We start from the raw sequence: 24,027 nt of genomic DNA, 5'->3' as shown, positions 1-24,027 counted from the left end.
AGTTTAGGGTTAGTTTAAAGGTAGGGTAAGGGCTCCTGCTAGCAGCTAGCACAAGCAGACTGACCGTAGCAGCCAACATTTTTGCACATACAGCTCTGGAAAAATTAAGAGACCACTGCAAAATTTCTCTGGTTTTACTATTCATAGGTATGTGTTCGAGTAAAATGAAAATGTTAGTTTTATTCTATAAACTACTGACAACATTACTCCCAAATTCCAACTAAAAATATTGTCATTTAGAGTATTTATTTGTAGAAAACAACAACTGGTCAAAATAACCAAAAAATATGCATTGTTTTCGGACCTCAAATAATGCAAAGAAAACAAATTCATATTCATTTTCAACAAAATATTAATGTTTTAACTTAAGAGTTCAGAAACCAATATTTGGTGGAATAACCCTGATTTTCAAATCACAGCTTTCATGCGTCTTGGCATGCTCTCCACCAGTCTGTCACATTGCTGTTGGGTGACTTTATGCCACTCCTGGCACAAGGAACCATCCATCTTCCTCTTGATCAAATTCCAGAGGTTTTCAATGGTGTTCAGGTCTGGAGATCGGGCTGGCCATGACATGGTCTTGAGCTGGTGGTCCTCCATCCACACCTTGATTGACCTGACTGTGTGGCATTGTCCTGCTGGAAAAAACTATTCTTTGAGTTGGAGAACATTGTCAGAGCAGAAGGAAGCAAGTGTTCTTCCAGGATAACCTTGTACTTGGCTTGATTGATGCGTCTTTCACAAAGACAAATCTACCCAATTGTATTGAACAGTCTTCGCCGTGCACTTCACCCCAGCTGCTGTTTGCCATTCTTTATGTGGGTCACTTGATGTCATCCTACGGTTGTTGAGTGACATACGAATGAGTTGACGGTCATCTCGGTCAGTGGACAGTCATTTTCACCCTCTGCCAGTCTGTAGTTTTGTTGTCCCCAATGATTTCTTGTCAACTCTTTTGTCATGCTGATTAGTTATTTTTTTCAATTCAAATTACCTTTGAGGTACTACTTGCACGGTTTTTGACATCCAGCAGGTCCTATTGCAATAGGATAGTGATGACCACAGCAGTGGTTTTTAATACTTTTCCTTGTTGAATTAGATTAGATCTAATCAGTACCTCATTAAGTAAAATGAGGTGTGCCTGTGTTGGAATTTAACAGACACTGGAATAGAATGTCTGCCATACATGTAGAGATGCTGATTTAAGAAAAATTAGGAATGGTCTCTTTTTCCAGAGCTCTATATCCTCCCAATGGTCAGTGTACTCCTCCCCACAGCCAGCGTGGTTCTGAAGGATGGAAACAATCCTCCACAGCCACCTCCCATCACCACCATGATGCCACCGCTTGGCAACTTAAATGGTGGAGTGTGTATCCTGGTGTGTAATGCCGACTAGAATGGGTCTTCAGAAGTGGAACGATAACTAGAGAAGGATGTCCATCAACCTGAAAAAGACACATCTATAAGGAACTTACCGTATATTTTATGTAGAGAGAATTTTAGATTTCTTTTGTGGAAAATAAAATTCAGCATTGTAAATAATTAAATTATTATAATTTTTATTATCCCTCTTGCCTTTATGTAATTATGTTCACATTAATTTAAAAGTTCGATCATCATTTACAACGCTAATTGATTGTGAATAGGTATATGGCACATATTGAAAAGCCAAGTATTTCATACAGAATACATTTAAAAACATGTTATGCATTTCATAGACATTTACAGAACATTTAGGAGCACCTGAAATACCTTAAATTCAATATATTACTCTAACATATGGCCGTCTCAGGATTCACCAATCTAATGTTACAGACATATAAAGACACTGGTTTGATTATCTCTCTTTGGTTGATTGAGCAAATGTATCAACTCCTCTGCTCATTTGGTAATAATCTTACAAATTCTTTCAGAGGGCACATGGTCAGTTATTGTAGACACAGGCAGCTTGGTAACTGAGCATTTTTTTTGTCTGAAAGGCATAGGTAGGTAAGCGCCTCACAATGGTGACCGGGAATAACCAGCACTAGTGTTGGTGTACAGTCATAACCCACAGCAAGTTAACACAAACACTGTCTTTGCAGTAGATTAATGGGAGGTTAATTCATTGCTACAGGTTAAAATGATGCTCTAATGCAGTGGTTCCCTAACAAAGGGTAGTTAGGAATCCTGGGGGTACTCTATGTACACTTGAGAATACCCAGGAGACCATTGACTTACTGGTAAAAGGCACGTGTGGGGTTATCCCAGAGGTACTTGGTAAAATTCAGCTGGTTGTACAGAAATTGAAAAAGGTTGGTAACCACTGCCCTAATGCATCCAAAGTAATGTTCAAGAATGTTGACATTGTGCAAATCAACAGTGCACATATTCTTTTGTGAGAATATTCTTTGTTGTCTTATGCTTATGGGACTGATCTTTATTTTTAGATTTTTATCGAAATGAATGTCAGTAAAAACACATGACATAAAAGGTCCAAATTATATAGTCTCAGTATTAAATGCACTATAATACGCATCATGGTGAACATGTCACTATGTGAAGCAGCCTAACTAATACATGAAGCAGTTAATAGCAGTGCCTGACAATGGACAGCCTATGTTCCCTTAAAAAACATACACACACCCTCCAGTAGTTATCTAGGATAGCAGTTGACTTCATCACCATTTTAAAACACTGAGAACAAAATATCATTTACATACATTTAATAATTAAAAAAGTATATATCCATGATTTCAAGTACAATGTTTAATTTTGAAGATATAAAACATTTTCAGCTTGACAAGAACATAATGGTCATCCAGCTCCGGCCAGACAGAGAAGAACCCAATGACTTCGCCTTGTCTGAATTACCACTTAACTGTTTGCCAAAGGGTACTTCATTTGCACATTTATATTTAGCACCTTTAATCATTAGAACAATTAGAACCCTACCAAGGTTGGCAACTTGATGTTCCCTGTCAGGGTCTCTGGCTCCATCAGCCTTTCCCTCCATTTAGAAATGCTGTTCCGCTGCTGATCGTTGATTTCTTCAGCTCTATCCTCATGGACTGGCTCTCTGCTCTCTGCTCCAGCCTCATTCCTCCAGTCATCCCCAGGGCTCCCAGCATGGATTTGCCTGTCTTTAGGCTCTTAGACATGGGGATCCGGGTGAGCCCTCCCCTAGGTAGGTGGGCATCATGCCCGGGCTGGGAGAAACAGGGTTAGGGCAGAGTGTCAAGAAAGAGGACACAGGAAAAGAGGAAGCCACATCAGCGAAAGTTACATAACAAAATGATCAATTACTATGGGGAAAATGTATAGAAAATATTTCCTTTGGAGAACATTTAGCCTGTCAACTGTAAATATTTAGTCCTTCTTTCAAGACCCACTCAGTGTGTTAGTCCTGCTGTCGGGTTTCAGTGTATTACAGCCGACCAAACTGGCGCTGCCTGTGTTATGTCAGTGAAAGTGTTTGTGCCCTGTGTTTGAATGTAAACCCTGAGGAGTTATGGAATGATAAGTTAAGGAATGATTATTGGCAGATTGCCACGTCATTCCACCTCTGTTGTCCGGAGGGCTGCTGATAGAGCTTTTTCTGTCACGCTATCCAACCGCCTCACAAAGACCTCATTTCTACCACCCACGCCGAGAGTCACCACCTCGGCGCCCACCAATGTGTTATGTAAGAGCAGGGATGGGGGGGGTTGTGTAGCGACAGATGATACTCACCGTCTGAATTGACCTTGCAGGGGTGGAAGTGACTGGGGTGATTGTGAGGCTGCTCGTCACTTTACCGGGTGGGCTTTTGAGCGGCGCGGCACTGTGGCGAGGGGATCGCAACACCGTGCCCGTGGATAATGTCATCTCTCTGTTACACTGTGTTGCCGCGCCGATAGGCTTAACAACCACCTTGGGGCACGTGTTGCTGTGGCTCTCTGAGGGGCTCTTGCTGAACTGGGATCCATGCAGGTGGATGTGGATCTTGTTGTCCTCCGCGGTGGTGGTGGTGACGACGCTGTTGGAGTACTTCCTGATCGCCGCGGGGACCATCTGTTTCTCCGGGGTCACCTTGAAGACGGCCCGGCCCACGGTCATCTCATGGGGCTCTGAGGCGGCGGACACGTTGGACACCGTGGATGTGCTGACCGTCATGATCGATATGGGTGACATCGCCCTGCCTGAGGAGGACGAAGAGGAGGACGAAGAAGACGAGGTTGAGGCCTTACTGCTCTCTGGTGACTTAGCTCTGGAGATGGTGGTTATAGTGACCGGGGACTTGGTCCTCTCTGGTCCACTAATGGTTCTGCTCCTTGAGGTGACGGTGGGGTGGGTGGGAATGATAGTAATATGAGGCTTCTGGTGGCTTTGCTGAGTGGGACTGAGGCTGAGGCGGGGAGTGGAGTAGAGCTCCTCAGGAGAAGGACTGCTGATCTCCAAGGTAGCTGTGCTGTTCTGGTGGTCTGGTGTCACTCTGATGCGTAAAGGTTGCCCTTGCTTCTGGGACATTGTCAGCTCAGAATGCATGGGTTCACCGTTCATATGCACAGACTTGTCCAGACTACCACCTTGAGGGATGTGTTCCCTCTTTCGCATCCAGGGAATCCAGGACTTCTTTATGCTGAGGTCCGAGGAAGCAGAGGGTGAGTAGGGTTCATGACCACAGGCTTTCTCTGTGGGTTTCTTGAGGCCCTTCTGTCGAAGGTTACTCATGATGTGATTCTCTTCCTGGAAAGACTTCCTAATGAACACAGCTGGGGTGTCTTCTTCTGCCATCTCATTGGTCAACGCATCAGTCTGCACTCCTGTGGATGCCATGGCAACATCCACCATTCTCCTTCCGTTCAGGCTGGGTCGTAGAGCGCGGCTGTGGCGCTTGGTCGCCTCCAGTTCTTCAGAAAGGTGAAAGACCTCAATGCTCATGTTGTTCTTCTTCTCCTCTTCTTCTAGGAATCTCTGCTGGAGGAAGGAGTAATCCACTTGGAGCTGAGAGAGCTGGTCTTCTTTGTTCATCAGCTCATGGATCTTCTCCTTGAGGGCTATCACATCATTCTGCAAGTCTCTGGTTTTAGCTTCCTCTGTTTTGAACCGCTGTCGAAGGTCTGCCTCCTGGCTGTCTGCCTCTCCTTTTTCTATAGCTTTATTCCGGGCAATTTGATTTCTCATCTCCTCCACCTGCTGGGAGAGAATGTTGGCCTTGTCTTGCTCTGTCATGAACTTTTTCTCCAGTAAGTCATACTGATCTTCTGTTTTTATCAAATCTCCCTCCACAACTTCCAGCTGCTTGAGACGCTTTTTCAACCGCTCTATTTCAAGCGTGAGCTCCTTAACCCTATTATCCTCTTTCAAACCTGTATCTGACAATCTTACCAGTTCCCTCTTTGCTATGTGCTTTGTGGATATCTTTCCTGTCTCCTCCAATCCATCCAACCTCTTGTTCAAAAGGCTGACCTTTGAGCTCAGATCCTGGTTCTTTTCTATTTCATATGCAAGCTTGATGCTAAGCTCCTCCTTCTCTTGGGTGAGCGTCCCTACCTTGACCTCCATGTCTGATTTCAACTTCAGGAGCTTTTTACTCTCCTCTATTAATCTCTCTGTCACCTCCATAACCTTGCCTTGTTCAGCCTTGAACATCTTACTCAAATCATACCTCTTCTTCTCCTCTAACTGCATTCTCTCCATCATTTTATTCCTGTCATCAACTATCACCACAGTAAATGACTTCAGCTTTGCTAGATCATCTTTAAGGGTCTGCTCTGTCTTTTCCAGTCTCAGCTCAGAGGATTCTATCTCTTTCATGCGTATCTTTACTGTTGTAAGTTCATCAGTGAGCTCCTTGGACACACCCTTCTCTCTCTCCAGAGCGGAGTGTAACTGGGAGCATTCTGCCTTGCTGTGATTAAATGCCCCCTCTAGCTTTTCCAGCTCCACCATCCTTCTCTGAAGCTTCTCTACCTGCAGTTTGAGTTCTATTCCTCGGTTCTCCTCTTCCTGCAACCTCTTTTTCAACTCCCTACACTGTGCCTCTGCTTTGGAGATCTCCTCATCCTGCCCTTCCATCTCAAATACTCGTTTGCGGAGGTTCTCCAGTTCTGTCATTAGTTTAGAGTTCCCACACTCGCCGGTACTGATCTTATTCCTCAGCTGTTGCAATTCTTCCTCTGACCTCCTCAGAGCAACATTAGCCTTCTCCAGCTCCTCCAATTTCTGGGTGAGTCCAATTAGCTTGACATCTAGCTGGCGGCTATGGGACTCCTGGCTGGCTAGCTTAGAGGTCATCTCCTCCTGCTCCTGGGTGAACTTGGCCTGGCATTCCCTCAGCTCAACCTCCAAACTCAGGGCCTTCTGGTTGTTCTCATTGGCCTGGCTGCTGGCTTCGCTCAGGTCCTGCTCCCTCTGTTGCAGCTGCTGGGACAGCTCCTGGACCCTCTGGCTCTGTTGGTCCATCTGTTCCAGGTGTAGTTGTTGCTCATCCACCAGCATCAGGGCAAAGGACTTCAGCTTAACTAGCTCCTCTCTGACCTTTTCTAGGCGCTTTGTGTGTTCCTTTTCTTTACGCACCTGGTAGGCTTTCTCGTTCTCTAGTAATCTCTTCAATCTGGTGGGAGATAAGAGAAGTATATGTGAAGTCTAAGTCGAGATGTGAGTGAATTTTCACGTTGCATTGTACAAATCATTTTCTTAACTCTTCTAAAACACTAACACTATCTAAAATGACTCTACATTACTGTAAAATGTATAAATATTGTTTCATCCAGTAATGTAACCTTCCACAAAGAAACATTTCGTATATTTTTAACATCATTCACTATAGCTAAGGTTGACAATTTGTAGCACAAGCATGTCTCATATTTGTTTTTAATGTTCAAAATACTGTGAATTCCTTGACAAAAGTGATAGAAAGCAAGTTCAATTCAACCATGAAATGTAAAATATCACAATTGATATTCAATGCTATTGCATGTTCAAAGGGGATGGACATATTATTTTCTCCCAAATAATTAATCGGATAGATGTGAAATGTCCCAGTCAACAGTGCCAGACAGATACAGAACTATGTTATTAAATAATGGAGGGTCAGGGGGAGGCAGGAAACATTAAACATTTTGTTCACAGGAAACAACAATGAAGGATCAGATCAGAAATTGACCCCTCTGATTCCTTCTTCCTGGGCTAGCCAATCAACTCTTACTAGTTTTGGCAAAGAACTGCAGCTCCTTGAAAGATCTGGAACACTAGGAAAAACTCCCTCACTGTTTTTCATCCATGCTGTTGGAATCAAGACTGAGAAAACAAAATGGGAGTGAAAGTTTGACTAGACCCCCACTGAGCAGTCCTTTTTTCTCTCTGCTTCTTTTTATGCCGTGCATGTCCATGTGAAGAGTCTCAACAGACAGAGCCTGTAACAAGTTAAATGCAAAATGCACTGAATGCACAGTCTCCATCTTTTATTCACGATGCAAACCTTACTACAGAACACATACAGAACACATGACACAACTTAGACACCATTTGAAACTTACCCACTATTCAATATGCACTACAGGAGAGTCCATGTCTGACATTCTTGCTAGAGCACAGAATCCTCTGCAAACTTTTATGGCATAGGCCTCTTCTTTGCTAAAAGTCTCCACCTCTAGCACTGCATACCAAGTATGTCATCAGGACAATGAAAGATGAGTAAATGCTGTAACACTGGACCTTCAGCTGGTGATGTCACCTTGCCTATACACGGCAGTCAGCAGAGATCTGCAGGGATCTGGTGTGGGCTGTGAGAGGATGGGAGGGACCCCGGCCAGAGGAGGGTGTTCTCCGCGCTCCTCCTTTAATTTGCCTCTCCTATTTTTTGCGTTCACTAAATGGCAATGGGTAGATTGTTTCTAGCGAAATTGCTTCTACAGTCGCCTGTGTAGGTAAATGATTCAGGCTTACATCTTAGTCATGTCACCATTCTGGTCAGTTCTTACATCAATTGAAAATGTTTTACATATAGACAGGGCTGTTTTGGCTAAGTATTATTGGGAAATAATTCAAATAAGCTTGTGACCAATCTCCTAACAGCCCCTCCCTACAGACAGGAAATCATTTTGTCAGACAGGAAGGACAATCACTCTAATGGAACCTTGGGAGAAGTAAATCATCTGTCATCTCAGTGTAAATGCTATGTATAATGGACTTAAACGAGTTCTGCTCCCTGGAGGAACAGAGACGAACTGTGCTAGTCACCTGTATAATTTTCGAATTGCTGAGTGATTATGGTGGTCGTGTGTGATCAGCCGACTGACAGAGACCAGACAATAATGCAATGCAACACATTACCTATTACCCACAATGCTCTACCTGTATACGGCGGACGCGTTGAATTCTACAGTCTACTAGAGGAGATCATTAGTCCATGTTAAAGGATTATGAGCATGTGTGGCATTGAAAACCCACCGCCAAGACAGATGTCCCTGCACAGGGTTGAGAGTATCATCCTGCTTCTAACGTCTGACACCTGATCTTCATTCATCCTCACACGTCCATAAGTCACCGACACCTAAAGCCATCAGCACTCTAAAATTAGCCTCATGCAAAGGTCACATGTGTGATGTCACTGCCAGTGGACCCTACAGTGGCAAAATCCCATTGGGGAGATGTCCCACATGACCTTCAGGCTTACAGGTTGCCTCTGTATCTCCCTAGACCCCGGGTCCATCAGGAGGTAGCAACTGTGGTCGAACGGCTATCCTGTCGGTCCCATCCAAAGTATAGCAATATCCGCATGAGCCCCTCGTGTGATTTGAAGCCAGGTCAAAATCTCAACCAGACTGTACTGTAATGATGTCAGAGGGCCAGCATGGAGTTCAGCAACTTGCCATGCTGGTGAGTCAGGAAACATTCAGGATGGTAGTGTCCAGTTTACATTTCATACATTTCATATAAGTACCATTCCTAATTGGTGTGCATGTAATTTGTCTTCAACACGCTATATTCATGTAATGTGTCCTCAGAACCTTAACATGACATAATCCTGACCTTAAACATGAGACAGTCCCACTACTGATTCAGATACAAACCGATGTGGGTCCCTAAGAAAGCATATTTTCTTGGTAGAACATTTTAATCATCCTGTGTCCTTAAGGAATGCAGTTTTGAGATATAGCAGCATGCACGTGTCAGCGGGCTGTAGATTGAAGCCTTCATGCCGTGCAAACGCTTGACAAAACAATCTTTGGATTGTAATCTCAGTTTAGGGGAAAAGTGCTCGGCTACAGCATGATCTATTCAGCATCTCATCGACGTAATGCTAACTTAAGGGCTCCAGAATTGATGCATTAATGTGCGCCTTTCAAAATCAGGCATTTGTTCATAAACATTGAGTTTCACTGTAAAGTTCAGGCATTCATTCTAACTGGTTCATGTTGGAGTTAAAGCCAAAACTAAATAAAAGGTCTGTTTAGCTCTGGGATTGAATCCATTAACGCAAAGCTCGGTGCTCAAGATCTAATAAAGTCTGGGCACTAGGATTAGACCCGTGTAGCCTCAAGCTGGAGCTTGTGGTTTTTACAATAAATCATATCACCACTCCATCCTCAAGCCCAGTAAATGGTCACAACGTTCACCTTTGCCCTCTGCGTTGCAACTGGACAAACGTTGAGTATTGCTGTGTGTTTTGCCATGACTTCCCTGACTGTGTGGCATAGTCACTGGCATAGTCCGCCTCGCCCACTTTCCAAAACCCTTGAGCTGTTTGGCGCGAGACCTCATAGGTGTTTTAGCTTTTCTCATTTCACACTTACACAAGTCACTGAGCTATTCTGATGAATGGGCGTTATGGATGCCGTATGTACGAAGAGATGGATTGCTCCCACCTTGTACTGACAGATAAAACCATTGAAACAGTTGTGACCCTCTACCTGGCACAGGAGTGTTTTTGTGAGAATGTGTGAGTGTGTGTGTCTGTGCGTGCAATTGCGTGTGTGGAGTGAGTGTGTGCTCACATATGTGCGCAACCCATTTCGTGATTCTAGGCCAGGGGAATGTGGGCTCAGCAAGTGCTGATAGAGCAGGAGAGCTAAAACACACGGCTGTTGGCGCTAAGACGAGGTTGTAGAGGGCAGCAGACTGAAAACTAGCCAACCAGGACTGTGGAAAGCACCTGGCAAAGGAGTTCACCATTTATACCTACAGTAAGATCTTCTGGAACATTTGACCAGCCCAGTGAAACCTGTGAACTCCAACTAACATCTCAGGTTTGATTTGAACGAGTACAGCGTCTATCCACCTACAGTATTTCAATTTTTTATTATAGTCACTGTTGTCCTATACTCTGCATACTGTAGTATGTGAGGAAGACTAGTCCCTATTGCCCTCCCACTCTTCCTCCCTTCCATTGGCTGTGTCTTACACGGTAGGGCTGGTTAAGGTGTGAGGCTTTCATCGGATCTTCTGAAGGTTCATTAAAAGGAGCTCCTGGGGCTATTATTTCTCTTCACCAGAGTGTGAAGCCTGCTGTCTGAGGCTACAGGCATGTTTAGGCCCTACCAGGTGTCAGTCAAACTTGGGCAAAGTACAGGCTCAGGAGTGTAGTGATGAACACGTACACAGGGATGTAGGTTATCTCCCTCTCCCCTCTTTCTCACAGGTCTCTCATGGCCAATCCTCTGACAGTGATATGGCCTTTATGATTTGTCTTCTGAGCTGTCCAATAGAAGTGAGGGGGAAGGGAGTGTTGAATGAGTTGTGGGGCAGTGAAAGTACATTGGGCTTTTCTGTGAGATGCTATTTGAAATCTTAAAGTTTATGAAACACAGCTGGGGCACCACTCTGGCCTCTGGTCTGCACATGGATGTGGAGAACACTCAAACACACTCCAACATGCTCAAATACACACTCAAACACACACACACACATGTGCACTCAGTCAGTTTTACTGTGCATCAGGGTCAAGACTCTGTTCCAAGCAGTTATTTCAAGTGTCCAGTGCTGAATGTACTTTATGTTTCACTGTGTTCCTGTCTCCTAGATAAGAGGAGCACATGATGTGTTCGGCACTAAAGTTATATCAGGGAAAGGGTAGCCAGCAGAGCCAACTTTGCACATGTTTTAGGTACATCTGCACTTAACAGTACCCATCAAAGGTTTGCATACATTTAACTAGAATGGTTTACTTGGACTGCTACTCTAGGTCAGACTGTCCTGCCTTTCGAATGATGGCATTAGAGATATTTAATATGTGTGTTGGGGAGTATATATACAGAGATGGGGAGTAACTGATTACAAACAAATAGTAACTCTAATCCGTTACATTACCAACTAAAATATTGTAATCGGATTACATATTCTTTTGAAAAAAATATATGATTACCTTTGGATTACTTCAATTGAAAAATAATAGTTGCGCGTAATAATTATGACACGTTGCATGTTTGACTTTTTTATATAATGTTTTAAAAACATTGATATTACAGAATAGATTATGTGGCTTAGCTGCCAATTGTTGATATTATGTTTATTATGTTTGTTTAATATTAGCAATAATGCATTTGGGACAATAGGAAAATGTGTTCAGTATGGTTGGGTTTTCCGGGATTGAACAGTATAGAAACTTCCCTGGTCAACCTTAATGCCATTGTAGGTTGACCATATTGTTAATTAGGCCTACCATTGCAAGCTATAAAAGCAGAAGGACCTTAGGGTGGACCTTATGTACCATTTATGACAAATTCTACCTACGCTATACTGAAGTAATGTTTGAGTACTATTGGTGTGGCACCATGAAGCCCAAACAGATAAAGCACAAACTACTGAAGGAAGTGTTTGTATTTTGATATTTACACCCTTAAAGGGGAAGACTAACATTTGTTTTATCCTTAGCCTGAAGCTTTGGTTAGTGAAACTATAAGTGTTTAAGCCTTGGACAGCTTCTCATTGTAAATTGCATTCTGTACTATTCACCTTTAATTCTGTGACTAGCTGTGCCTTACATAATATCTTTTAGGTGACTCCACAGCTCTGGATACGAATGTGACTCAAATAAGTGTAAAACACTTTCTTATAGTGTGATATTAGACACTAGACTGGTGTGCACTTTACATGCCAGTCTTGTGCAACAGATAACAATTTAGCAATTGAAACTGTGATTACCTACAGTATATTTTGGTAAACCTGTTTCCTGCGATGCATTTCCACTGGCCTTACACGGTCCATGTTGACTCTGCAGATCCTTGCAAGCCGTGAGCAACTACAACTTTACACACACACACACACACACACACACAGCTACAGACAAACACACCTTAGTTGTAACTCTCCCAGCTCGGGTAAATGCAGAGGAAGCTGCTAATACACGGTAATCCGCAGCACATGGGAAGTGATCAGTTAACACTGCGACAGGCCAATACCCTGCTGGAGGCACCGACATGCACACGTCTTCACTGGGAAGCAGCAACAAGCCCTGGCTACAAAGGTCTCATCCAGTGGAACCAGCCAGTGGAGTCGGTTGGTGGATCTAGCACATGACTAACAAGTCACAGCTATTTGGTAGGTTTGAAAACAAATGTGGATTTCAGAATGAGAAGGTCACGCAGGCAATTTTCAGGTTACCTCATTCTTCCCACCTGTGTGAGTAGCTCAGTCGGCTCACTGTTTTTAGGCCTCTCTCTCCCTCTTTCTCTTGTGTCACACATGCTTGATTCCTTTTCGAGGTTCCCCCTCTCTATGGTCCTAAAGAGTCAATGCAATCTTTTTCCCTTTGATGCTGGGGGGACTGTCTGTTTCCTACTGGCACATAGTGAGTCATAGTGGAACTACCAAGACCTCGGTGAAAACTAATCTGAACCTCTATCAGATGATGTCATGGGAGAAAGACATCACCCCCCCCCCCCACACACACACACACCTATTTCTGAATTCTCTCAGCATTGGGTCAGAATGAAATGATAGCCCCACTGTCTCTCTCTCTCTCTCTCTCCCTCTTACCTGTCTCTCTCTCCCTCTTACCTCTCTCCCTCTTACCTGTCTCTCTCTCCCTCTTACCTCTCTCCCTCTTACCTGTCTCTCTCTCCCTCTTACCTCTCTCCCTCTTACCTGTCTCTCTCTCCCTCTTACCTCTCTCCCTCTTACCTGTCTCTCTCTCCCTCTTACCTCTCTCCCTCTTACCTGTCTCTCTCTCCCTCTTACCTGTCTCTCTCTCCCTCTGACCTGTCTCTCTCTCCCTCTTACCTGTCTCTCTCTCCTTCTTCCCTCTCTCTCCTTCTCCTCTCCCCTTCTCTCCTTCTTACCTCTCTCTCTCTCTCCCTCTAACCACTCATTCCCTCCCTCTAAACACTCTCTCCTTCTCACCTCTCTCTTTCCTGCTCCAGTAGGTTAGTGAAGTCGTCACTCTTGTTCATGTAGTCGGCGTGTTTGCGTTTTTCACTGTTCAGCTCATGGACAGTGCGCCGGTGACACTTCTCAGCCAATAGGAGCTGCTCCAGCATGCGTCGGTACGTGTCCTTGTGCTTCTCCTGGAGACGGTCCAGCTGGGGAACACACGACACAAAAGGATCATTACCTGGCAAGCATGACTGCACTTGACTTACACATCCCTATTGTTGAACAAAAACACAAGATCTCATGGCAGTCTCCTCTGTCAAAGCCTAACATCCAGATCTAACGACAAGAAAAAAATAGATGTAAATAAATTGTGTCAGCAGATGACTAACCTCTGCCACTGGCCTGTGGTAGACGTTGTCAATGTGTGTCTGTGCGTTAGTGAGAAAGCTGTCCCTCTGCAGGGCCTGGAGGGCCGTGCCCGTAGCTGCAGAACCATAGTGGGATTGCAGGGCCTCCGAGTGTGTTTTCTCAGACTGCAGAGCGCGGATGACGTCTTCCCTCGCCTGGGGATAACACAAAAAAACACACACTCTTAAATCTTCGGGCGGAAAAAGAGCGATTCTTAATTTCTTGAACGAGAATGTCCCTTTGATCGCTAAAGGACTACTCTTCAAAGTTTAGTGTTTGTATGTAACACCTCAAAATGTAAGTGTTATATAACACCATTTAAACAGGTTTTCTTTTGTTTTAGTATCAGCGACCGCCACTAGAGGGAGTCGTAGAATAGATACTGTCCATTCTCCAATCACACAGTTTTGGACCACAGCGAGACATAGAATGTTCAGAATGAAAGCACGGCTGGCAAAAGGTCTCACCTTAGAGGATACAATACAAGGAAGTATAGTCCCAGCTGGCAATGATCAGTTCACCCCACAGTCAACTATATAGTTCTTTATATGTTTACACATTCATCAGCATGGTTCTGACTCACCTGGACCTCACCTTCCATGACCCCTAGCAGCTTCAGAAGGTCCTCTTTAGTAAAGTTCATGATTCCCAGTGTTTGGTCAACAGTCCCTGAACTGTCAGTTGACCTCTTTAAGTCAGAGGTCACCAACACCTCCTCTTCCACTCCTTTACTGTTTGGTTGAACTTTGACCCTCAGGCTTTTTATGGGCGCATGCCGATTTACTTCCTCTTCCTGGTTGATGTCCTGCGCTGCCTGAGGAACTCCAAGTGCCTCATTAGCTGGGCTCTCCACCCCACTACTCTTAGACCTCATTCTCTACCTGTGCGGACAAAAATGACAGAGATTAAATTATAGTTTAATATTTGCTTTGCTCTACCTCTACTTAGCAATAAATAACAGTGAGGGAAATTGTCAATAAAATGAATATACTGTACTTAACGTCAACATAAAACAAATCAAAAGCCTGTGAAGAGTTTGAGAGGGTGTTTGTCACAAAGTGTAGTGTGCGTTTGAGAGAGTGTTTGTCACAGAGTGTAGTGTGTGTGTGTGTCTGTGCACAAGTGTTTGAGAGACAAATGGAAACAGAGATAAAAGTGACTACAGGACACTACTCAAATTGTAAACCTCTCTTACGGTCAGTTTTCTAAACTTTCAAACTCATCTTTACAACCCTCGTCTGTCCCCACTTTTTCCACCTTTCTGACCCAAACCTATTCAATAACCAGCGGCACAGTGGCTAAATTAGAGAAAGATTCAGAAGTGTATATCTTCAGGCGTAGGTTCTTCTTTCAGATTAATCGAAGGCACCATGTCAAACAACAGTAATTTCTCTAATATTTCTAAGCTCAGACACATATTTAACGAGCAAAATCAGCTGTGTGTGTGACAGAAGAATGTGTGCGTTCCTAAGTTTCCATGTTGTTTTTCAGAAAGGCTTTATCTCAGGCTGGGTGATGACACTTTGCAAAGATTCTGGATCATTCCTGTTTTTTAAATTCCTGTGGGATTTTCCATTATACTTTGGAACAAGTCAACAGGATCCTCGTTGGAGTTCTCCTATTGGCTCTGTTCTTACAACATTTTCATAGAAACCAGTCTGATAGGATTCTTTTGGGGGAGTTTGTTTTTCGCTGCACCCCTGAGGGTTTCGCCTGCTTGTCATGTTAATCTGGACAAAATCTGGAATCCAGCAAAAACAATAGTGCCGGGTTAGGGATAGCATGCATCATGTTATGCCGTAAGACCCACATGGGAAGCTGAGCTACTTTGGGTTAATGTACCGAATAGTTAAATAATGGGGTCTAGTGCACACAATGTATGTGGATGTAACTGTGTGTTAAACGTCTAAGAGCTTAAAGCTAAGCGCCTCTCCACTCGTTCCTGAAGGAGCAGTGACTAATGAAACAACTACCAGCCTCTGAAGGTGAATTATGAAGGGAAGTGGTCTCTTTGTGATCATGTTCTGGTACAGTATGACATCAGCACATTTATAATTACTTACAGATAAGGAATAAATCCCCCGGAACCTCCCCGGTGATGTCATACAACCCCTAACCCCTAATTCATGCTCTGAGCTGTGCAGAGGCGAGCGAGCTCACAGAACAATGTCACACATTCTCTCTCCCACACGCCGGTCCACAGCACTCCCTACGCTGGGATCAGGCTCAAGTAGGTGTCTGAACCGCCTCTGTCTGCAGGCTGCAGGCCGGGTCTTAACCTCCTCCCTGGGACCATCGAAACAACACGATCCGAAGCCAGAACAGCATAACAATGGGGACTGCAAATAAAGGAGACTCCAATACTGTCTAACCTCAATGAAACCAGATATTGGATAGGAACGCTATGGAGACCGGGAGCAAATCACGCCTGAAACAATGACCGTACGTGTGAGATAAAGAGTTTGACAGCTCAGTGCTCAGGGACTTAGTCAGTCTTAATCTTTAGCGAGGGTCTGACTCTGAAGATTACTGACTCCATAATGGCGTCTGAAAACAATCTACTTTAATCTGAATTGTTTCTTGGAAAAAGGTCAGTGTGCAAGACAGGGTTCTGAGAAAAAGTGCACTGGTTAAAATTCCTTCAAAATGAGAGAAAAACCCCTTCGCACGTTTGGAACCCGGGGAGTCAGAGAGCTTTCCTTGTCCTACAGTGTCTTTTCTGTGCAGTGATATTACACAAGTCAAACTGAAGGAAACTACGGTGTACCCTGCTCCTATGCCCTGCTGCAACACTGTCCTTTAACTCTGCTGGTGGTCGATCACTGCACTGCAGTGCCTGAGTTGTGCTTGCGATTGCCATGGGGCCACAGTACAGGGGACAAAAAGCATGAACATGTACCCGCTCCCTACTGTAAGCCACCCTGCATAAGGGCTTCTGCTAAATACTAAAATGTCAATGTAAAATGAGAGGTGCAGCCAGGGCCGAGGTCCCACTGTGCCTCGACGATTGAACAACTACCGTACTGTATGTGACTCCAGCACAGGATTTGTTTCCAAACGCCATGGGATGGGACTAAACTGACCCCCCCCCCCCCCCCCCCCCAACCCCCCCTCCCCCGGCCAGCATATTAATAGCTTCTGTGCTGACACCCAACACACGGTTGGCAACGTTGAGTTTCTGCAGCCACTCATAATCGCCCAGGAAACGCTGATCACATCTTGCATGTGTGTTTTCCTGGTGTGAGGAGTGTGAATGAACAATTTAGAACATCTCACCGCCGTGTTTACGGTTTCCTGGCTTTACTGGGTGTTACTGTGAATCAAGTCGGATTAACGGTCAACTGGCTTTCAACGGACAACTCATGTATATGGCTTTTGTTTAGAAGTGGGGTTAAGAGGTCAGAGAGGAATCAGTACATTTTTAGCACCTACTAAGATACTTCCAAACTAAACTCAGGATAATGTCTTAAACTCCTGTTTTGGACATCATTTACTGAAGTTCAGCTGTACTTCAAATATGTGTCAATTAGCTTGATACAGTATCACTTCTTAGTCTTTCTGGGTTAAACCGTCCATTTGACATTGGATAAACTCTTAGATCCAACTTCTGACTATTTGGCTTCCTACTACAATTCCAGTCTCCAAGAACACTATTATTTTCCCTCTAGCAGTTTCTTATTCCCACATTTCCGTAGGTAAGCTATTATGTAACACTATCCACTGGGACACGACTGACTTTGATTCAATAGTAATGGTCTGATTGGGAGTTGAGCCGTGAAAGCCCAACATTTACATGGAACTGAGGTTGGTAGATACATAGCAGACTGGACACTGTTCAAACAGACTAGTTCAGGATTATGATCTATTACTCCAATTTCACCCGTGCCTATGATAACAAGAGCGTCTGTATACCTAACTCATTCCAATATTGTGCTGTCTATAAAATGTCTATCAGATCCCTACCGCGTTAGCGTCCGTTTCAGTTTGATGGGTTGCAACTGTCGTGTTTGAAGTGAATTCTTGCAGGGCAAATGGGGATTCCAAAGCAACGTGGCCTCTAAGCCTTACATTCCGCTCCTGCATGCTGCATTCTCTTCTTCCCAGATAGGACAGGGAGCTGGTCAATGGGCCATGATCCCTCTCTGGGTACCCCTGACCAGAATGACCACACACACATGGAATTCATGCCATCTGTAATGTTACTGGCTGCCTGCACAAGGCCAGGGCCTAAAGATCTGAAGGGCCAGGGAATAAATTCAGGCTTGGTCCCCATGTATACCCCCCGCACTGTAAGGCCAAACCCTGGCGATCATGGCCAGCTGGCATTCAGGGTATTTATAGGTTCCCTGGACCCAACACATGCGTCAGATCCATGCAGGAGAAAAAGGAGCCCTATCGCTTTAGATGTGATCAGCGAGTCAACAGATGCCATTGGTGGCCAGTGCTTTTGTTTTATCTGTGGTGCACGCTGCAGACTAAGGGGTCCCACTACTTTAGGCTGGGACAGACCTTACTGGTGTTGCTTTTATATGTTGCTGTTTGTGAGACCTGTCAGTGCTCCTCCAAAGGTCCCTCTCAGACTGCATACCTTCATGGTCCTGATTTGGCCTGTGATGTCACTTGTGGGAGATATAGTATAGCAGGCTAGCAGCTGTAGGGATATCAGGAGCCTACCGAAGTCTTTGGAAATATGAATGGTTTGATTTGGGGAGTTTGGTATAGCCAGCCAGGCTATGAATCCAACGTGACTAAATATGGGCTGGGATCTGTGCCTCAGCTTGAAGGACTCTGTTAACTAATCCCAACTGTAGACACTGACAAAATGCAATGGGATCCCAGTGCTCGTCCATCTTAGAAAGGAAATATGACCTCGCAAAAATGTCAATAAACATAATGTTTAAATCAAACTTGACTTGTTTTTCAAAGTCCCTCTTTACTATGTACTGCTATAAATTGTTTGGTCTCAGCTTATGCAGACACATTCCTCTGCACACAAACAGTGACCTTTCAAGGTTTGACCTAATAGACATATTCCAGAGACAAGTTGAGTTACTGCAACTGAACCTACTCACCCACAGTACACACATTTCTCGTCGATCAGCGTTGTATCACTAAACTATATATGGAATTTCTGTCATACAAAATATGTGTTTTTCCCTTTTACTTAAATTGTTAATACTCGATGACATTGTTTTGGCCGACACATCTCATGTCCTGTTGGTTCCACCACATGTAATTCATCCAACCATCTAAGGATGTCTTAAGGAACTAGGCACTTTTGGGGGTTTGTGGGAAATACACCCTGGCTAAAAGCTGTTGATGAACAACACACCGCACAGTCCCTGGATACAGCCCCTAGCTGAGGCATATTGCCCATTTACCACGAACCCCCACTGTGCCATATTGATATCATAATCTGTTTACCAACATAATTACAACAATAAAGTTTTGTTAAATCCATTGTATACAAATGACAATTAGCCCTTAAGGCTCGACCCACGCGGTTTATAATGTATCCACACTCTTCATCAAAACCATCTAACATCTGAGCTGACCAGTCATCCTGATAAAGCAGGTCATTTATCTCCTCGTCAACTCGTAGTATCCTTTCCATCACAGCCAAGATGCGCTCTGATTGCAGGTCAAGTGAAGTAGGGTGTGACAGGACAAAGAAGACCTATCAAAGAATGATGCAAATCACACAAAAGTGCCCAAACAATGAATGTAAATGTGTAGGTCTTCAGTTTGCCTAGAGTTTTACACCGGCACGTTTGAGGCGTACCACGCAGGATTGTGGCCGTCAATCGTGGGAAAATCAAGCAATAGGCGCATATGGCACAAAATCTTGATACAGTTCTTAATAAGTGGCGTTTCGGGAAGGTGGTGTCTTGAGCTATAAATATCTGCATGTTTACACAACAAAATAATCTAGTGTCTCGAGTCTTCTTCGACAACACTCAGAAAGTGTAGCGTAATTTTAACAAATTCAAATGCTATGGAAATTATTATGCAAACCAAGATAAGTCTCTTTAGCGTTTTATTCTCTCTCGTAATGTAAACAAGCCCTAAGAGCAAATACGCACAGTATCTAATGCTGAACTCTGCTGGGTTGGGTAGTAAATCCTATATTTTGACCTGTTGAGGCAGTAACAAGGAGTAGCCTTACAGAATCTGTAACTGGACGCCAACCAATCAAGCAACACATTCCTTCAGTATCGTGACACTGGACATCATGTTTAAAAGGAGATCCTATCGGGGTCGGCGTCATTGGTCACGTTCAGAATGTTACATGAGTGTTACATGGAGGCTACCATGTAGATAGACTCAGATACAGTACATACAATAAGCTGCAGCATTATTTGGGCAGAAATTAATTGATCAGCAACAGCAAATGTCAATTGTAATTTATAGATTTAATTTTATTGGTCTGATGTTGTGAAGAAAAACTGACAAACTTTAGAGTCTGTCTCAAAACTTGGCTGCACTGGAGGTTTACATTTCCTACTGTGGGGAAAACAATCTGGCAACAAGATAATTCATTCATACAGATACAGTTTCTATAGGCCTAAACACAAATAAACAGGTCAGTTATTTCTCCTGATGGTCTACTCTGGACATCGACAGATCTATCCAGTTAGTCTTTGCATTTTAATAAAAAGGAAGCAACATCAGTGTTGTAGAAATAGAGTGCATACCTTTTCCAATGGTCTGCGCTGATCTGTCCATCCACAATGGATATGACATAAAATCACATGATTGAAATTGCATGATCCTCTCACACTGCTGAAAAACCATTACATTAAGCCTAACTGGAGTCTGTCCCACTTCTAAGCTCCAACAGTCAACCAGTGTAGACGTGTGGGAGCCCAGAATCCAGGTTGATAAGACCACTGTGTCTCTGAATAATGGCACGGTCAGCAAAGATCATCCAAACTGATGAACGGTCTCTCCAGCAGCCCATCGTGATGTCACTTCCCCCGAGTGAACCATGAGAATCGCAGCCTGTTTGAGATCACTGATTACAGGTGCGTCTCTCTGCAGGGGAATTTAAACACTCCATATCTAAACTGTTTGAAAATAATACAGTCCATTGCGTGGCTTTTATTTCCTGACTGAAAGAAGGTCTGATGGAACAGCCCCATCAGTGTTTGGAACGAATAACACCAAGTAGCTGAGAAAACCTGTGGGCTTTTGAAATTGGCCAGCATGGCATGGGGAGAGGGGACATATCGTCAGGAGGGGTCAATGATCACACGTTTTGACACATATAACTTATATATTTCAGATTCATAGTAACCATAACAGTCTATAGAGATGAATGCATGGTCATTCAGTATGTTCGGCTGAGGCACTGTGCTTGTCCATCAGACTTTAAAACATAGAAAGTTCAAAAGCATCCATTCCATGTACCTAGAAGGTCTGGGAAACATCCGTAACATTCATGGCTCTGGGTCATGGGGGTGACTTGTGTCAGGGACAGCTGAGTTTCACCTCCAGGTCTGAGGCATATACTACATACCAGTCAAATTGACAGGGTTAGAGGCGTGAAGCCGATTCTTTTTTATTCTATTTCTATGATCTGAAGGCTGCACTCCAGTGACCCCTGGGTGCGTAGCAACCAGCCCCAACACAGCCCCTATGTCTGGGGCTATAGTCTACAAGGTTTTCCATACCTTGTTCCTAGAGTGCTGCCATCCGGTAGGTTTTTGCTGCAACTCTAGTTTACAAGATTCTTACAATACACTGTTTTAAAGGCTCAGTCAGGTCAGTTACAACTTGGGTTGAATTGGCTCTTCAGCAAACAGGTCAGGAGAACCCTAGTAAAAAAAGTCAAATTCGCAAAACCATGCCCTTTTAAAATATTAGAAGAATTGTGAGTTGGATCATTCAGTTGGCCCATGTGAAGCCAGATATTTTCAGAAAGTGCTGATGTCAGTGCTCGGCAGAGTGGACACATGCAAGAAATTAACATTTACCTTCTTTGTTTTCCTTCTAATATCTATATTATATATCTAAAATAGCAACGGACACCCTCTATTCAAACGTCTAGACATACCAAAAGAAAATGCCTGACTTTTCCTGCTGTGTAACAGTATGTAGCCTAAACATAATTTAATTGCCATGTTGGCTATGAATTATCCGAACAATAAATGTCCATTTATGTTTTTGCTATGTTGTCAATGGAAAAAACCTGGTTGATAAACATCACAGTGGAGTTTAATCTGTTTTCCAATCTTCCGCTGCTGAAAGTGCTTCATTACCTCACGGCTTAGCCATGTCCTTCCCATATCAATGATAACACGTTATGCAGGTTCATAACAATGTAGTAAGATTAGGCGTTCTGAGGCAACGGGCAAACTCAATGGAGGAGGAGCAGTTTGAGTAAGCAAATTACACCTCAGCACCTGTGCCACTTCTGCGAGTCCATTCCTTAGCTTGGTCGGTCTGGGTGACACGTCTGCCTCAATTAAGATCATACTCACATTATAAAAGGCGGGACCAGTATTTGAGCAGTGTCGTTTTTATTTCAGGTATTTGAATGAACTGTGTTGACCCCTGGGAGCAAACCTTCACATGTAAAGTTACCCTGTCACACCAACATTTTGAAAGGATCTCCTTTTCCCTTACATGGACGAGGTGCCTGGAATGTTACAAGTCCCTTGCTTTCCTCTCTGTGTCTACCAGGATATCATTAAGTACTTAATTAAACCATCTGGAGAGGGAACCACCAGATCTATTCTCTCGTCTGGTGCTGGTCTGCATCATGAGCACAGATGAAACAGATAGGTGATCAGGGGATGGATGACAGTGACCCTAAAATATGCCTGTAATGCATTCCCTCTCAAAATGAAATATATTGCACAATTTAGTTAGACTGTGAAGCACAGGATGCCATGAAAAATGAGAACCAAATGTACATGCACAGTACTGCATTTTCTATGTGCTACATTTTCTATTAATCATGGCCTGGTGATACATGATATCATTTGACAAGATTAAAATGAATCCATAACCAGGTATAAATGATGCAGTTTTCACAATAATATTGAGCCCCCCGAGACAAGATATGGAAAAGAGATCCATTTCCCAATGTATGAAGGAATCTGGATTAACTGTTCCTTATCTACTAGCCTCAATATTTTAGGAGAATGTGATTTTTCTGGATTATGCTGTCAGCTCAAAGTCCTTTGAAAGTTCTTACTAGTAAAACACTAGACTTGGTCATCACATTGCTTTTACATAATAATGACAAAGGATTTCATTTGCAGTTTGCAGTGCCCGTATCTAGATCTTTGACTGTTCTAACCCCCTTAAACCCTGTAATAAATGTAAGAATATTTCAATTCATTTTGAAACAGACGGTATCATATTCATTCGCACATTACCCAGGGACCTACAGAACTATTGGGCAGGAAACAGAACTGACATAGTCCAGCTACAGCAGTAATAGTCCTTTCTTCACTTCAAACTAATACCACTAGTATTTTGGCTGATCAGCTTGCTCTGGCCAGAGCCATGGCATATGGCTTTAACTTTCCACGCTGTGTAAAGAGAGGTGAACCATGCTTTCACAGGGCACACAGTGAGGACTGTTACCAGTTGTGTCTTACCTATTCCTTCTGGTCCCCAGGTTTGCTTTACAGTAGTGCTGAAGGTAATCCCACAGGAGAGACTCCGTTTGTATGTCAAGGTCCTTTTGGAGAGCTCTTTCTACTCCTGTTCAGCAGCTACGCTCCAAACTGAATGCCATGCTCTCACTTCTCCTCCACTAGGATTCTAGGTCAAGAAGGAAATGCTCCGGCAAAGATGAAATGCTTCTCGCATGATATCCCTCTCTTTCTCTCTCTCTCTCTCCCCTCCCCCCTCCCCCTCTTATGCATACACTCTCTTTAAACTCCTCTCCCTCCTCCCCTCTCCTACGCATACACTCTCTTTAAACTCCTCACTCTCATCCTCTCATAACCCCTCTCTCCTCTCTTATACATACACTCTTTTTAAACACCCCCCTCTCTCTCTCTCTCTCTCTCTCTTTCCCTCCCCTCTTCTATTCACACACCCTCATTAACCCCCCCCCCCCTTCTCTTTCCTTCTCCCCTTTTTACTCCTCTGCAAGTCGGTCAAAGTGATACACTCTTTGAGGAGTCAGTGGGAGAGTGTTTGTGACAGACAGAGAGTGTAAGGGAGTGAGGGCACGACTAAATAAAGCCTTGACGGAGTAAGGAGGCAGGCCGTCACAATTCCATTCCCACTTGGCTGTTTGAAAGAAGCCGTTGCTCAGCGGGGAGACCGAGGTGCAACAGCGTGATGTCCTTTGTCAGGCGTCCAGGTCTTTTCAGTTAC

At 43.8% G+C, this 24,027-nt stretch overlaps 1 protein-coding gene across 2 annotated transcripts; it reads right to left on the bottom strand.

Annotated features, from left to right (window-relative positions):
* Positions 1–967: 967 nt before the first annotated feature.
* On the bottom strand, positions 968–23,551 carry LOC105015762 (filamin-A-interacting protein 1). 2 transcript variants are annotated; one of them, XM_010879144.4, is made up of 7 exons: positions 23,298–23,551; positions 14,270–14,567; positions 13,668–13,841; positions 13,306–13,484; positions 3,712–6,577; positions 2,935–3,188; positions 968–1,445 (listed from the first exon to the last, which is right to left on the bottom strand). In XM_010879144.4, the coding sequence occupies exons 2-6, from the start codon at positions 14,558–14,560 to the stop codon at positions 2,979–2,981; spliced, it is 3,720 nt and encodes a 1,239-aa protein (XP_010877446.2). In that variant the 5' UTR covers positions 14,561–14,567; positions 23,298–23,551; the 3' UTR covers positions 968–1,445; positions 2,935–2,978. The 2 variants fall into 2 exon arrangements, with proteins under 2 accessions (XP_010877446.2, XP_010877445.2); XM_010879143.3 differs by lacking the exon at positions 968–1,445 and having other exon boundaries at positions 1,571–3,188.
* Between the last annotated feature and the right edge of the window lie 476 nt (positions 23,552–24,027).

The sequence above is a fragment of the Esox lucius genome, chromosome 15 (assembly GCF_011004845.1).
Source record: "Esox lucius isolate fEsoLuc1 chromosome 15, fEsoLuc1.pri, whole genome shotgun sequence".
Classification (NCBI taxonomy): Eukaryota; Metazoa; Chordata; class Actinopteri; order Esociformes; family Esocidae; genus Esox; species Esox lucius.
The sequence above is the reverse complement of the archived record's forward strand: the minus strand, read 5'-3'. Positions and strand labels throughout refer to the sequence as shown.